The 14,645-nt window shown below is 37.1% G+C and overlaps 1 protein-coding gene across 1 annotated transcript; it reads right to left on the reverse strand.

Moving 5' to 3' along the window:
* Positions 1-4,002: 4,002 nt before the first annotated feature.
* Positions 4,003-14,361, reverse strand: LOC131737136 (cilia- and flagella-associated protein 53-like). The gene is made up of 8 exons (XM_059024285.1): positions 14,082-14,361; positions 13,074-13,303; positions 10,748-10,921; positions 9,581-9,884; positions 7,663-7,881; positions 6,977-7,193; positions 6,383-6,485; positions 4,003-5,017 (listed from the first exon to the last, which is right to left on the reverse strand). Exons 1-8 carry the CDS (start codon positions 14,151-14,153, stop codon positions 4,777-4,779), a joined length of 1,560 nt encoding a protein of 519 aa, XP_058880268.1. The 5' UTR covers positions 14,154-14,361; the 3' UTR covers positions 4,003-4,776.
* Between the last annotated feature and the right edge of the window lie 284 nt (positions 14,362-14,645).

Here is a 14,645-nt window from a genome sequence, read left to right on the forward strand (position 1 = left end):
GTAAATCGTTCATTATATATATATATTTAAAAATTCTCAGATTACTAAATGTTCAATTAGAACCATATGTAGACTGACCTATTTCATGGAGCAAGAGAGCCATCCACTGGTGGTACAAGGATACTCTTTCTTTATCCTTCCTAATATCTTTGACACTTCATTTTATAATACATTCCATATTTGAAATTGCCTAGTCCATGTCCTGCATATCCCAGCGTTCCCAGCAGGATTCAACTTCTGTGCCGGGTTCAGCTCTGGTTGGTTCCGCAAAAACGACAACAGGCCCCTTTATCCAAAGTTTAGCATCACAGGTGTGAGACGCCATCTTCCTCACTTCGTACCTACAAGATACTTGGACACGTTTAGCTGGGACACCTTCTACACATTCCAATTTACCTAGATGTGCCCATTTCACTAAATGACCTCCTTCACAATTTATGCATTCAATCCTCTTAATATCCTTTGGATCTACATTTAGATGAGAGAAAGAAATTCCTTCAGAATCATTACATTCAAACAAGATTCTACAGTGTTTAGCTAAATGACTACAGGCTGGACAAAGTTTGGGCCCAGTCACTGATGACTTGCTTTGGCACATATTACATGCACACATAACAAGAGGATTATGTTTCAATTTGTGTGTCAGGGTTAATTCTACACCATGTACAATAGTTCTGGATCTGTATACATTGTTACTATACATTCCCTTCTGTTCGCACAGAGTCACTTTGCGAGGTACGCCTTCCATCCAGAACACTGACGGAGGCCAAAACTCACTGTTATTCATATTTTCTGGTATCCAATTACTGTTCTGCCTCACATCATCAGTTGGCAGACACAATACAACTGAATCTGATTCAATTGATGAACCAACAGCTGTAGCTACCGAGATCCTCCATGCAAAAGGAGTCAATATTTTACTGACCAGCCTAGCTGATTCAGCGTTACTTGCGACAGGTCAAAGATTCATATTAATGGCCACTATCTTGGCTGCACATAATAGTCCCAGCCCCCACTAAGGTTCTCAATATGGTATAGTTTTCATTTTGTACCGGTTTTTGGAAATCTTATATATTTTTGTACTGGAGGAAGCACTGTAAGACAATGCATGTAAGTAGACCGTGAACAATAATGGATTCCTATTTACATAATCTTGCTTTTTAACTGAATAACTGCAGCACAGACAGAGCTGGAGACAAGGTTTGATGAGACCGTCCACTCCATAATGCCATTCTCAGCCAACTCCAATCCTTACCTAAACACACGATTCAGACCCTTGTGCGTAACACTGTGAGTGAAGTTCTTATCAAATCTATTTTTAATACTTTGGCAACACAACAGTCAGGGAGACTTGGGGATTGCTGATTTCCAAACCTCTTTCCAGCATTTTAAAAACTGCTGCCTTCAGGGAAGTCCCAATGACAGGACTATTCTGAAAGTTTGTCGGGGGGGTAAATCTGCATAGTTATTTTGAGTTCACCATGCATTTACTTTGCTTTTCCCATGCTAATACTAGATCAGAGAAAAATATGGAGACGTCCGACACACACTCACAAGCAGGTGAGGTACAACTGTAATGATTTATAAAGATCCCTGGACTGAATGATAATTAGGAAGCCATTCTTCTATTCTTAATCTGGTTTTACTGTAATAATCTCAATATAGACCATGTTGTCTGTCAGGTTAGGGAACAAATGCAGCAAACTGACATAAACCTGTATAAGGAAAGGCCTATAGGAATGGACGCTTTACCGTTTCTGTTGTGGTTTTAAACTCACATTGGTAAGACTCAGCCGTGTATGAATTGTAGCTCTTTGTGTGTCTGTAGATGGGGCTGGGTTACACATTGTAACTGGACAGTTTTAGAGACGTGAACATGCATGTGGGTGGCTGTATGTGAATGTGTACATTGTGTGCGTGAATTTGTACATTGTGTTTCAATGTGTACATTGTGTGTGAATGTGTACATTGTGTGGGAATGTGTACACTGTGTGTGGGAATGTGTACATTGTGTGTGTGAATGTGTACATTGTGTATGAATGTGTACACTGTGTGTGTGAATGTGTACATTGTGTGGGAATGTGTACACTGTGTGTGGGAATGTGTACATTGTGTGTGTGAATGTGTACATTGTGTATGAATGTGTACACTGTGTGTGTGAATGTGTACACTGTGAGTGTTTGTGGAAGATAATGTGGGCGATTTTGCATAGATACAAATGAGGCGTGTTTGAGTGTGGGTGTGAGGCTTACTTCTATTTACAAGCACTAATGTTAGGAGAGAATGCCCTGTCCTGAAAAAACAAGTTTTAACAGTACTTGTTAGGACCTGACTCAGTTGACTGCTACAGACAAATATAACCCACGCTAGATCAAAGGTATATAAAAGTACGAGCCAGCAGCATCTAGTGAGCTACCACCTTGGATCAGGTTTCCTTTTGCTTGCACTGCTGTCCACAAGATGGTGCTGGCGCTTAGTTATAGTGGAGACAATTTGGCTGATCGAGGATAAGGCTGGGACCAAATCAAAACTTTGACAACCTGCTAATCGCACTTAACAAAACTGTATTTAATAGCATTTTCTTTTTATGAGTAGAAGAAATAAGATACTTACAAAAAAAAGAAAACGCTATTAAATACAATTTTGTTAAGTGCGATTAGCCGGTTGTTAAAGTTTTGATTTGGTCCCAGCCTAATTTACATATAGTATGTTTATTTTAGGCAACTACAACTGAAGAGAAACTCTTAAACTCATAGTCAAAGCACCATAACAGTTATCATAACATTTTTAAAAACACAATATCTGAAAAATTGCAATGCATACATTCTTTATCAAATTTGGTAGTTTGACACCAGTTAGTTTTAATAAAATTAGTTTTCTTTTCTGAACCCCATTTTCTTGCTATATGTGTCACCTTGCATCTTCACATGGACTCCCTCCTTTCAGTAAAGTGGTATTTCAGAATGTATAGCAGCAATGTTAGGTTTGCATTAGATTTTCCTGATTCTGAAGCACATATTAAATTAGGCAATACGTTGCATCCAGTAAAAGTGTGGGTTTAATGAAGCAGCTTACACGAGTGCCAAGGTATTACACAATATCTTCCCATACACTTTGACAAGCAATTACGCAACTCTGCATTAATTCAACCTTTTTTTCAGTTTCCCCTCCATATCCCTGTACTGTGGGTTTCCTATGTTTTTGCCCATACTATTAGTTATGTCTATACTTCTGCAGTCAGGTAGGAGTCCCAATGGCTTCATTTTTTGGGAGTGCGCTATAATAAAGTGTACAACTCGTTTCAAACCAAGTAGTAATTACTGGCAGCCATCTGGCCCCAGAGAAAACCATTCAAGGTTTCTACTTTGTGCGACAGCTGCTTGGACCCACAAGACTCCAATCCAAAAGTACCTCGGTGTTTTTTTTTTCTTCTTTTTGTTACTTATCAGCACCCAGATTGAAAGGTTGTGGGTTCACTCCCTGACCAGGCTTGATGTTGTGCAGTTTGCAGCTCTGTTTTTTTGGAAGCAAAATATATTGCCACCTACTGTATGAGATGTTTCTGAGTCTCCACTCAACTATTGCCCCTTTTTTTCTTCATATCGCCCATGCCAAACATCTTTAAATAACAAGCATTAATACCCTGTATCTTTCTAAACAAGGGATTTAGGGGATCTCCCTAATAAAAGCTGCATCTCAAAACAATAATTGTGTGAATATTGTAATTGTTACAGCTGTGTATAATGGTATTCATAACAGGCTTAATTTATCCGGCTTTTTACATATCCGCCCTGACTCTGGTCCCACCGCAATCGGATAGGCAACGGATTACTGTATTCTCAGTCTTCACATATTTTTTCCAATAGTGTGACTCACTTAACAGTTTGCCTGTAACAAGCTTTGTAAAAAAAAAAAAAAAAAGAAAATCACATTTGAAAGCACTACCATATTTATTGTTAGTTTTGGAATTACAACAAAAAAAACAATGTACCAAATCATACGTGAATTTCACTCACTTCTCTTTTTTTATTCTTAGCCCTAATCTTAACTTGATCTCACATTGTATTACTTACTCTCACCTCTGGATCTTCACAATGGTTTGTGTAATTCATTTCCATGTTTGTAAGTTCAGTCTTCTGATATTGCTGGAAGGTTACAATACATAACCAGTAATGTAATGAAGCTGTCATTAACTATATACAGATTTAATATTTCCTTAACCAGCGCTTTAAACAAAAATCACACCAGGAAAACACAGCAAATTTCATAACACAGTATTTTCCTTAGCACTACAAAGTATAATAAGTATTTCAAAAAAGTTTTTTTTTTTTTTCGACTGTTGAAGGAACTAGATGAATGTGACAATTTCAAGCAATTTATTAAAATCGGAACTGTTTTGATGTTTTGCTTGAACTCTTTATGTGGGAAAATTGTTTGAAAATGTCTCAAACAAATAGTGACGAGTGAAGTCTATCATCACAGAAAAATACTGCTGATCAAAAATAATATACACCTCCTCTATTTAAGTGATCCAGGTGATTATCATGGAGAAAGACACACTTAGTGCTTCTTAAATTCAGATTGAATAAAACAAGTAGAGGAACTAGTGATTCATAGAATGGAATGTCAGTATCTCTTACCAGATAAATATTTAATGCAATTAGTACACTGCTAATAAAAGTTACAAAAAAAGTTTAACAGTGGAACACCGAACATTTTTTCATATATTAATGACATACATTTATGTATATGCTCCACTTTTTCATTCCTTTTAAATTAAGCTGGGAGCCAGTCCTTAGGCGTGGAGACTCTGGATCTTCTGAAGGGATGGACTTGTTCTTTACTCATATATGGACGGGAAAGGATTTCTTCCAGCTTTTTCTGGTAGGTTTGCTGAGAACTGATCCCTGCATCAAACTCGTGCCACTCCTCAGCTTTCTCAGCCTCTCGGAGTTGCTGCTGGTATGCCATCTGGGCAAACAAATCGTCCTGGTATTCCAGGTTCACTCTCTTTTGTCTTTAAATGCAAAATAGTTACAATTAACACACATACTAAAGGGTGCTACTAAACTGAAGGACACAGGAGGACAAATATTAGTTTTCTTTTTTTAAAAGTCTGAACGACAGGGTTTTCTTAGTAGAAAAGTTTGAAGAACAGGGTTTTCTTAATAGAATAGTTTGAAGGCCGGGATTTGTAACAGAAAAATGTGAATGACAGAGGTTTTCACTTTTCCATTGATAGAAACCTGTCCTTCACACTTTTTAAGTAAGAAAACTTGTAGAAATCTGTAGTATATTGTTATTTAACAGCATATCTCTGGCACCTTTTGTCACTGTGACAATTACTATATTACTATGAATATAGGTAAGCAATAACACACAACAGGGCGTGCAGTAATTATAAAATTGCAGCACACCGTGGGTGCGCTGTGACATGAGGCGGGTGTTATTGCGCTTATAAAATTACTTTGTTAATTTTATGAAAAGAAAACAAAAAAAAAACCACTAGATTTTAAACTTCAAATTCCCTTGTATTGAATGTATCCTACCACCAGTGCAAAATAGTCCCTATACTTTGGTTGTAGAGACAACTAATTGGCTTGAACCTTTTACTGCTGAATTAATCGTTGTTTAATTTTTGTATAGATGCACATCCATTTACTTATTTATTTTTATACAGCAGCTTGAATGTCTTGTTTTTAGTAAAACTAAAAAAAATGTAAGACTAGAACTGTTTCCCTACATGTTTTATACACATTGATATGTACATTTAATGTTTACATTAATGACGCTCTGCAAAGTTGTTGACCCAGGCATGCTTTGATCTTTATGCAGTTTATTTAAGTTTTAAAAATGTGATGAGGAAAAAAAAAGTTGACCAGTGCAGTACTGCAAAAAATCCTGCACGGTAATGTGATCAGCAACAACCAAACAGAGCGCTTAGTTTGCCCTTTTAGAATAGCTAGTAATGGAACCTCCCCAAGCAACAGTCATAGAAACAAACAAGGTGTTCTCGAAAACTTTTTTTTTATGGCTTTGAGCTTGTCTGGACTGAAATGCCTTCCTCATTCCATTCAAACCACGTGACAATGTGACTTTTCTACTCTGCTTTCCCCACCTACTCTACATTCAGAATACAGAAAGACTGTAGATGGGAATGGCATAATTGAAACATTACATTGTCCTGTAATTTGAATAGAATGAGGAAGGCTTAAGATTCTCCAGACAAACTCAAAGCCAAGTAAAGGCAGACTTGGAGAAAAATGGAAATAACTCGGTATTAGAGAGCAACATAAATCAGAACCACTCACAGTGATTGCAAACACCATGAGCAGTTAGGGAAATATAGAAAAGCAATAAATTACGACAGGAGTGGACATACTTAGCTTGTCGTTCCTCTTCCAATGCGTTGTGCTCTTCAATGGCTTTGGCCAACAGCTCTCGGTCTTTGGCAAGTTCCATCTGCATTTGAGTATTTCCATCCACTTGTGGGAAACAGATAAAACACTCATGAATGGACATTAATTCACAGGAGTAACATTTAAATGCTTACATAAAACATTAGTGTAATAAATGTCTGGAATAAAGTGAAAAATGTCAGGAAGAACCATTCTTTTCACAGCCCTAAATCAATCTCAGAAATAGGTTCATACACTTTTCATGTAGGTATTCAGCAGTATCTCTGAACCACTAAAATTCTGCAAGGTTGCATTTCAAAAGTAATTTTAAAATCTATATGATTAATAATACAATCCAGCTGAGTAAGAGTAAGAAGCCTGTAAAAAACACTATTTTAGGACTGCATTTAAAAGCCTAGCAAGGGTTATAGCAATAATCATAAAATGATGTAAACAACTTTCTTAGCAAGCTACTAAAAATATAGAACGTTGCGAGCAATTTAGAAATTGGAAACATTTTACCACATAGGCTAATTTTTAAGTAATGCCCACGGACAGCAAAACAGTAGACTCCTTACGTTTGTCCTGAATCTGAACCTTCCGTGTCTCCATGACCTCCTTCATGAGACGTTTCCTCGCCTCCTTCTCCAGACTCCACTGCTTGTCTCTCTTGGCCCAGGACTTCTTGAGCTCTGCCTCGAGTAGCTTGTCCAACTCCCTCTCCTGCTGTTTTTGCTCCTGTAGCTGTTGTGCCAGGTACTGCCTGTACCTCTTTTGCTCCTCACTGAGCTCTATCTACACAACACAACCACAGCTCTGCTGAGTGTGATACTCTCTTATCTCTATAATATTATACATCTTGCTCTTGTGGTTTACCACCACAACCCAGAGATGGAATTACAGCCTTATATGTATAGTTCTGGTGTATTTTATTTGTTATAAAAAGAAGATAATGGAATACAAAAATACACAGGTACAGGAACTAGTAAAGTGTCTTTTTGTTCTGACATCAAATCCCATTATAATTTTTTACCGACTTCAGTGATCAACAATTATTCAGTAATTGGCAATTAACAATTATTAATAAAAGTTCAGTACTTCTAGAACCTAGCATGTAAAGACATTAAGATTCTCATTGAAACTTTTTTTAACAAATGAACAGGTTACTTTTAATAGACATAGCATAACCTAAGCCACAATCACTAGGAACATAAATGTACCCGGTTTACAGCACTATGCGCTGATGATTTTCCATGCCACTTACCTTCCTCTGGTGCCTCTCCTCTGTCTCGTCGTGCACCTCGTTGAGAACCTGCTCCATGATCTTCATGTCCAGGGCAACCTCCTCCTGATACTCCCTGCCCAGGCGCCTAATCTTCAGACGCAGAGACTCGTCCAGGAGATTCTTGGTCTGCTGCTGATTCTGCAGCTTCTCAAGCCAGCCACGCTCCTTTTCTAGCTTCAGCAGCTCCCGCTGCTCCTTCTGTTTTTTAGAAAACAGCGCTTACAATCTAACCCACTTCTTAACAACAAAGTCTCAGGTTCACATTCCAATAATGAAATCCTCTTCAATGGTTTAAAAGGTTTTAAAACTGAGCCTGATCAGATCTTTAGAAGTCCATGAGGTTCTTTAATGATCTAAACAGAGGCAGATCTAAAAACAGTTGGCAAACGTACTTGTTTTGATATTTTCATCTTTATATTTTCATTAAAATATCACCGATCATCTATTTCACATCAGGGTTTTGCCATGAAAACAACATGTGCTGTTTCCATGAATCCGGAACATGATAATCAGCATATTTACATGCATTTTAAATTCCTATTAGTATTCAGGATATTGAGCATCAGGAATACATATCCATAAATAAAAGGGCATGTAAAAAGCATATTTAGAATATGAAATGTAATATTTCTTAAATATAAAGTGCCTGACTCCTCTCATGGGATTAAGCCTTCTAATAACATAATTGTGATAAAGTTAAAAAAGATATAGCAGGAATACGTACAGCATTGCAGACAGTAACTGAAATTAATGTGTTTGCTGTAAAACCGTTTAGCATAGGTCTTATAAAATGTGTCTTTCATGTTATAAATTATATTGTTGAAACACTTGTCAAAACTCATTCTTTTTTTCTTAGTTTTATAGATTATTTTTGATAATCTATGCATGCCTTATCACACAAATATGCAATATTATATATATATATACAGGCTAACTTCACTATAACAAACCCCCATGGGTCCTGGAGAAATGTTTGTTAAATCAGGGTGTTCACTATAATAGGGTTTGGCATTTTTCTGTATCAGAATAATGCCAAAACGGCAAATTTGAATTGAACATCAGTATATAGTACTTTTATGAGGATTCCTTCACATTAATCAACATTTAAACAGTCAAATGTGTGGGTAACCGCATTGCAAGACAGAGGAGTTGGAGTTGAAACGCCGGCACAGCCGCGCAGGATTTATTAAACACAAAACAGAAAATAAACAAATGGGTCATGTGACGCTACCAACAATGGTAACGCACAGAGGACACATACAAGACAGGCAGGCAGCAAATCTCAATCGAGCGCCCGTCTGTAAACAATTACTTGATCAAACATAACTACAAAAAGCACACAAAACAAACCCGTTTCCACATATAAATTACACCAAGACTAATTTCCCCCTGTGCAGGGCAATTGCCCTGCTACAGGTATGTTTAAAAGAAAACAGTAAAGAAATGAAAAAGGAAAGAATGTACACTTACATGCTGAAAACAGTAATTACACATCCTTTCTCTTGAAAAAACTACCCAGCGTACATTGCTCCTCATGCCCGTTGTCTGGTTGCAAGATGACAAACAGGCAACGATTGCATTCGTCATGCATGATTCGTACTACAATAAGTCATCTTTGAATTAGCGTTATTTCTGAATTAGTCAACCATGGTCTTTGTTTTCACCGAGAGAATAACACACTTGACACTGGAGAAAGTTCAGTGTCAGTCAGTACTGAGATCATTGTATTCGGGTTGATCCTGTACGTGATCGTTCTACTCGGGCTAATTTGCATTGACAAAAATCGGTTCTTGCAGTTGGGATAGTTAAAAACGGGTATTCGTTATAATCAGGGTTCGTAATAGTGAAGTTAGTCTGTATATATATATATAATCTAGTGCAAACATAGCTCCCTTACCAGCAGCTGGGCCTCCTCTTCCTTCAGACGTTTTTCTTCTGTCTTTTGGGCTTCAAGTGCTGCCCTTTGGACCTGGAGAACATCCAGCACCTCCCGTTTCCTCTCCATCTGTTTCAGTGCTTCCTGCTCCTCCCGCGCCTCTTTGGCCAGCCTGTCCTTGTCCCAGAGGTCAGCGAAGAGCTTCTCCTGCTCCTTCTCCGCCTTCCGGATCTCCTCCTTCATGGCGAGCTGGACCTTCCTGTCAGAGCAAACCTCGCCCTGTCGTCGGTGTGTCATCAGAGAACGCAGTTCCTCACACTGCTCCCTAAACACATATGCACACAGTTATATAAACTGTGGTATCCCAGTTCAATGAATTAGTAAGCTGATAAAAGCACTGTGGGGAAAATATAAATTCACACAATAAATGGAGCTAACATACTTCAGGAGGATGTCCTTACATAAACCACTAGCATCCTCCTGTGGCGAATAAAATCCATATACCACGAACGATCATTCAGTTTCCTCTGTATCCACAAGCCAGTTAAAACACAAGAAGCACAACCTCAAAAAGTATTCAGCCCTTTTCAGCTGAATGAAAAAGCTGTATGTTTTATTGCATTGCCCTGGCATTTTAAACCCTTTAAACAAATTCAACTACTGGCTTAAACGGATTCTGTCCAGATAGAATTCATTTAATTCCACTGATTTTAAAATGTATCTCCTGTTTTGCTTAAGTCAGTTTTCCAGATGTATGACTTATTATTCTCGGTAATTAGAAGAATTACCCTTTGCCACATGTTACGACAAGGCACGGCTACAGTAAGGGAAATCTTTTTTTATTTTTTAATACAAAAAAGGTTCAAAGCTACTAGTATTCCTACAATAGGTGCAAATAAGTGTGATTTTCAATATTGTTTAAAGGATTAGTATGTTAAAATATGTAATATTTACCTAAATTATATCAACATGTTTTTTGTATCATTTTTTCATTTAATAGAAGAGTTCCAGTATCAATAATCGCTACTCTTAAGACTAACATTGTACATTCAAATCCTGTTATCCTGCGATAACATGTCACAATACAGTTTGGACATGGCTTAACACAACCTTGTAACGAGGGACCTGCAATAAAAAAAAAAATGATCCTCTTTAAATCCCAACAATGCAATGGAACTAAATATTTACCTGAACTGCTGATCTCGTTTTTCAACAACTAATTTTTGTCTCTCGCTTTCTCTTCTCTCTCTCAGGGTCTTGGCTCTTTCTCTCATTTTAGCCTGTCGCTCTAATGTTGTCTCTTCCATGGATTCCATTTCGTTGATATAATGTTTCTCTTCAGTGTCCAACAGATCACGTAGCCTGCACGAGAAGAAAAATACATTACACAAGATCAAAATGTAATTTCAAATGATTATTTAAGCATGAACAAAAACAATGCATGCATTAATTGTTACTGTTTGTTGTAATATGACATGCTATGTCATAGTGTATTATTATGTGTAAGGATATGTGTTTACCCTTTAAAAACAATGCATGCATTAAAAGCAAATTGTTACTGTAGTAATATGACATGTTATGTCATAGTGTTGTATTATTATGTATAAGGATATGGCAGGGCTGTGTTTTACCCTTTAAAAACTGGCAGCAAACAAAATATCCCACTATGCACTATTGGAGAATAAATAATAAGATAAATAAATATTTTAAGGGTCCCCTACCCTACCGGATCTCTAACTAAAAGATAGCAATCCCTGCAGTGTACTTTGCAACTGTACAGGGAAGGAGACTGTGCTTTTGCAACAAATAAAGTTAAGCTGTGTGTTTACAATTGCAAACCTATTTCCACACGCTTTTGACTGGGTGGGGATGATAGCAGCAAGTGGCGGCTGCTGTCTAACATGCCTCTGGAAGCACATAGCATTCTGACTGATCACCACAATGGTGTGCAAACCTTTGATTGGCTGATTGTTTCTTTTCAAATCCAACACAAAGTACAGACTGTAGGTAGAAGTAAATTCAGCTTGCCTTTTATATCTACTTGTTGAGTAAGGGTCACCATATTAGTTTTATTTTTGTTTCTCTCTGTGTTACATATTTGAAGGGAAAATGTGAAACTTTAATATGGGGGGGCAGTTTCTGTAGCTGGGTTATAAATGAGGCGGGGTGTTCTGTAAGCCTAGGGATAAACAACGAGAAGGGAATCGGTGAAAATAATTCACAGTTCGAGTATGTTAAATAAATGCAATCATGCAAAATAAACAGAAACATTTTTAAGGACTTCAACAATTAGACAACGTTGTAGACAATAAAATGGCAATAAAAAAATAACTTAATTTAAATTAAGGATCCATAGATAGGCAGATAGCAGGGATATTTTACAGTACAGTCACTTTTGAACAATAATTTCGCAATGTTCACACAGAGAAGATTTATAGTAGTGAAACCATCGGTGTGACAGTCAATATATAATTGATCAATTTCAAAACAAAAAGTTATTAAACCTTTTTTTTTTTTTTTTTTTACCACTCGGCTCACTGCCAATCTGTTTGCTTAGGAGCGCCCCACACTGCACTATAAAATAAATAAATACATAAATAAAATATACAAGCCGTTTTTAAAGTTAACAATACTATTTTACAATACAATTAGATTAAAAAAATACTCTTAATTCAATGAACACGAACTCAAACCGAATGGAAAAAGTAGACGCCTGTAGATTTACGGTTTTGTGTTGTTCACCTTGCCTGTGGTGTGCATTAAATAAACCTAATTACATTTGTTAAAAAGGTAAAAATGGAAATCAGAAAAAAATGAACAGAACAGAATAACACAGATTCCATAGGGCTCTAAATATGGTAATCCTCTCTTTTTGCACTTATAAAATTAATTTTTACCGCTAAGGCCGATGATGCTGGATAGTCCCACAGCTGTCACTGGGTGACCACTGGCGGGAAACCACACAGTATTCTTCCTGTAAAACGGAGATCTAAAAGCGCCTTGTCTTTTAAGAGTTTAGATCCATAGCTGGCTGTATTTTGATAAATAAGTGGGTAGGGTGTTACCGTTCACTGTTACTCTAGACTACTGATAGCTCATTTAAAACATGTGTTTGTGTACAATAGTTGTTCAATGAGAAAACGTATTAAGCCAGTGTTCCACTATGTTGTCAGAACAGTTTATTGTAATTCCTAGATTAATTTATTTGTATAAATTTGTTGTTAATCTTTTAGCCCTGGAACAACAAGCTACACTTGTCACATGCTGTCTAAAACTTTGTAGCCATCCCTAGTCATGAAAAAAATACATATTTATCAGAGAATATGTTCACCTTTATTTTGTTTCTAAAACTGTTCAAAACAAGCTAAGAAAAATGTAGTTAATGGTCAATGAAACAGATGTTTAGTGAGCTAGTCATTACCAGTTTTAAACACAAAAAGTGTTTTTTTAAAGTGTTCTTGTTACTTAAAAGTGCCTGGTACATTTCAAATGATCTTATAAAGCAAAGTCTAACCTTTCCCTCCTTTCCTCGATCCCCATTTTGTACTGATGCATAGCCTCATGGACCCTCCTCTGGACAGTGCCATGCATGATCCGCCTGTCTGTGATCTTCTCCCAGTTGGATTTCATGGCACATTGGCTGTGGTATTTCGTAAAAGCCAAAACTTCCTCCCTGGCTTCATCGTGTCGTCTTCTTTCTAGAATTAAAAAACTTGGTGGCTTTGCAGATGGGAACTTTGCTCTCTGAAAAACAGGATGTAATTAGCTGAAATGATGATGTACAAAAGGCCTCCATGACAATATGTCTTATGGGGAATTCAAACAGCTCTATATATACACACAGCCACACACATACACAGTTAGATCCTAAAGTTCAGTTTACTTAAAAGGTTGTAACCTCCGGCTCCAGGTGGTGCAGGTAGCAGCAGGATAATGCCTTTTTTAATATCAGGCTTACACACAACACTGAAATACATAATTTCACCAGCTCCTAAAAATTCCAGCGTTGTCCCTCAAATTGTAACATAAACTACATACATCTGTAGTGTCAGATTTATTATTAGATGAGACATTTAACAACTTTCTCAGAATCAAAACCATAACCCACACCCACAAGAGTAGACAGGGATGGGAGAAGCCTTTAGCAAAAACTTAGTAAGTGCATATAAAACTACAAAATGAACAAAAATGTGGAACACTTTTACTTGTAGTATGAAGATGGACAATCTCTCCTTTTCTGGCAATAAAGATCGTATTTGGGAATTGCTTGTCTTAACCTCTTAGCGTTGTTTTTCCTTTAGTCTACATTAACATATAGATATGTCCTATTTCTGTTGTTCTTTTTGTTGGCTGCTGACTAAGTTTGAAGCACACATGTATTTATTGTGTTGCTTGTATTTGTTATTGTTTTATTGTCTAACAGGACCCCTTGTAAATGAGGCCTCGGTCTCAATTGGTACATCTTTTGTATAAATAAATAGAACAGTCAGAACAGTATCCAGTGTTAAATAGCGGTACGTACCACAGCTACTGAATGTGGAGTTGGTCCTGTAAACTCCCTGCAGCGTGGTCTGCTTCTCGGACCCACCAACATCTTTTTTATTGTTGTTTTATTTTCTCAGTGTGAGAAAATACTAGATAAAAGCAAAGAATGACAAAACGGTGTCATATAATTATCAGCCTCTGCTCGTCACGGCAAAAGTTGTATTTGTGTGCGGGACCATCGTTTCGCTTCCATAGCAACCAAAACAATGCCAGAGGAAGTGACGATTGTTGCCATAGAAATGTGAATGTGTATGGTGTTTGGCCTCCTCTCCATGCCAGTCACTAGCCTCGTGACAATGGCATTGAAGTCTCAATTTTCCCATTCAAAGTTTTATCAGCCCATTGGAAGCTTTGTATAATACATTAAACTAAAAACCGGTAGTTAATTATCATGTATATGTAACACCACAGAAAAATATCGTTAGTTTATACTTTATATGTACCCGCGTTTGGTTTAATAGACAGAAAATCTGTCTATTTTAAGTAATTAATTAATTTATTTATTTATTTATTTTTGTAAGCAGCATTTATGATGTGCGAG

The sequence above is a fragment of the Acipenser ruthenus genome, chromosome 1 (genome assembly GCF_902713425.1).
Source record: "Acipenser ruthenus chromosome 1, fAciRut3.2 maternal haplotype, whole genome shotgun sequence".
In the NCBI taxonomy this organism is placed as follows: domain Eukaryota; kingdom Metazoa; phylum Chordata; class Actinopteri; order Acipenseriformes; family Acipenseridae; genus Acipenser; species Acipenser ruthenus.

Coding starts and splice junctions, on each gene's coding strand:
- LOC131737136 (XM_059024285.1), bottom strand. CDS start 14,153: ATGTTGGTGGGTCCGAGAAGCAGACCACGCTGCAGGGAGTTTACAGGA. Junction 9,885..10,747: donor AAACGAGATCAGCAGTTCAG/GTAAATATTTAG, acceptor ATATGTGTTTAG/GGAGCAGTGTGAGGAACTGC. Junction 6,486..6,976: donor GGTTCAGATTCAGGACAAAC/GTAAGGAGTCTA, acceptor GTTTCCCACAAG/TGGATGGAAATACTCAAATG.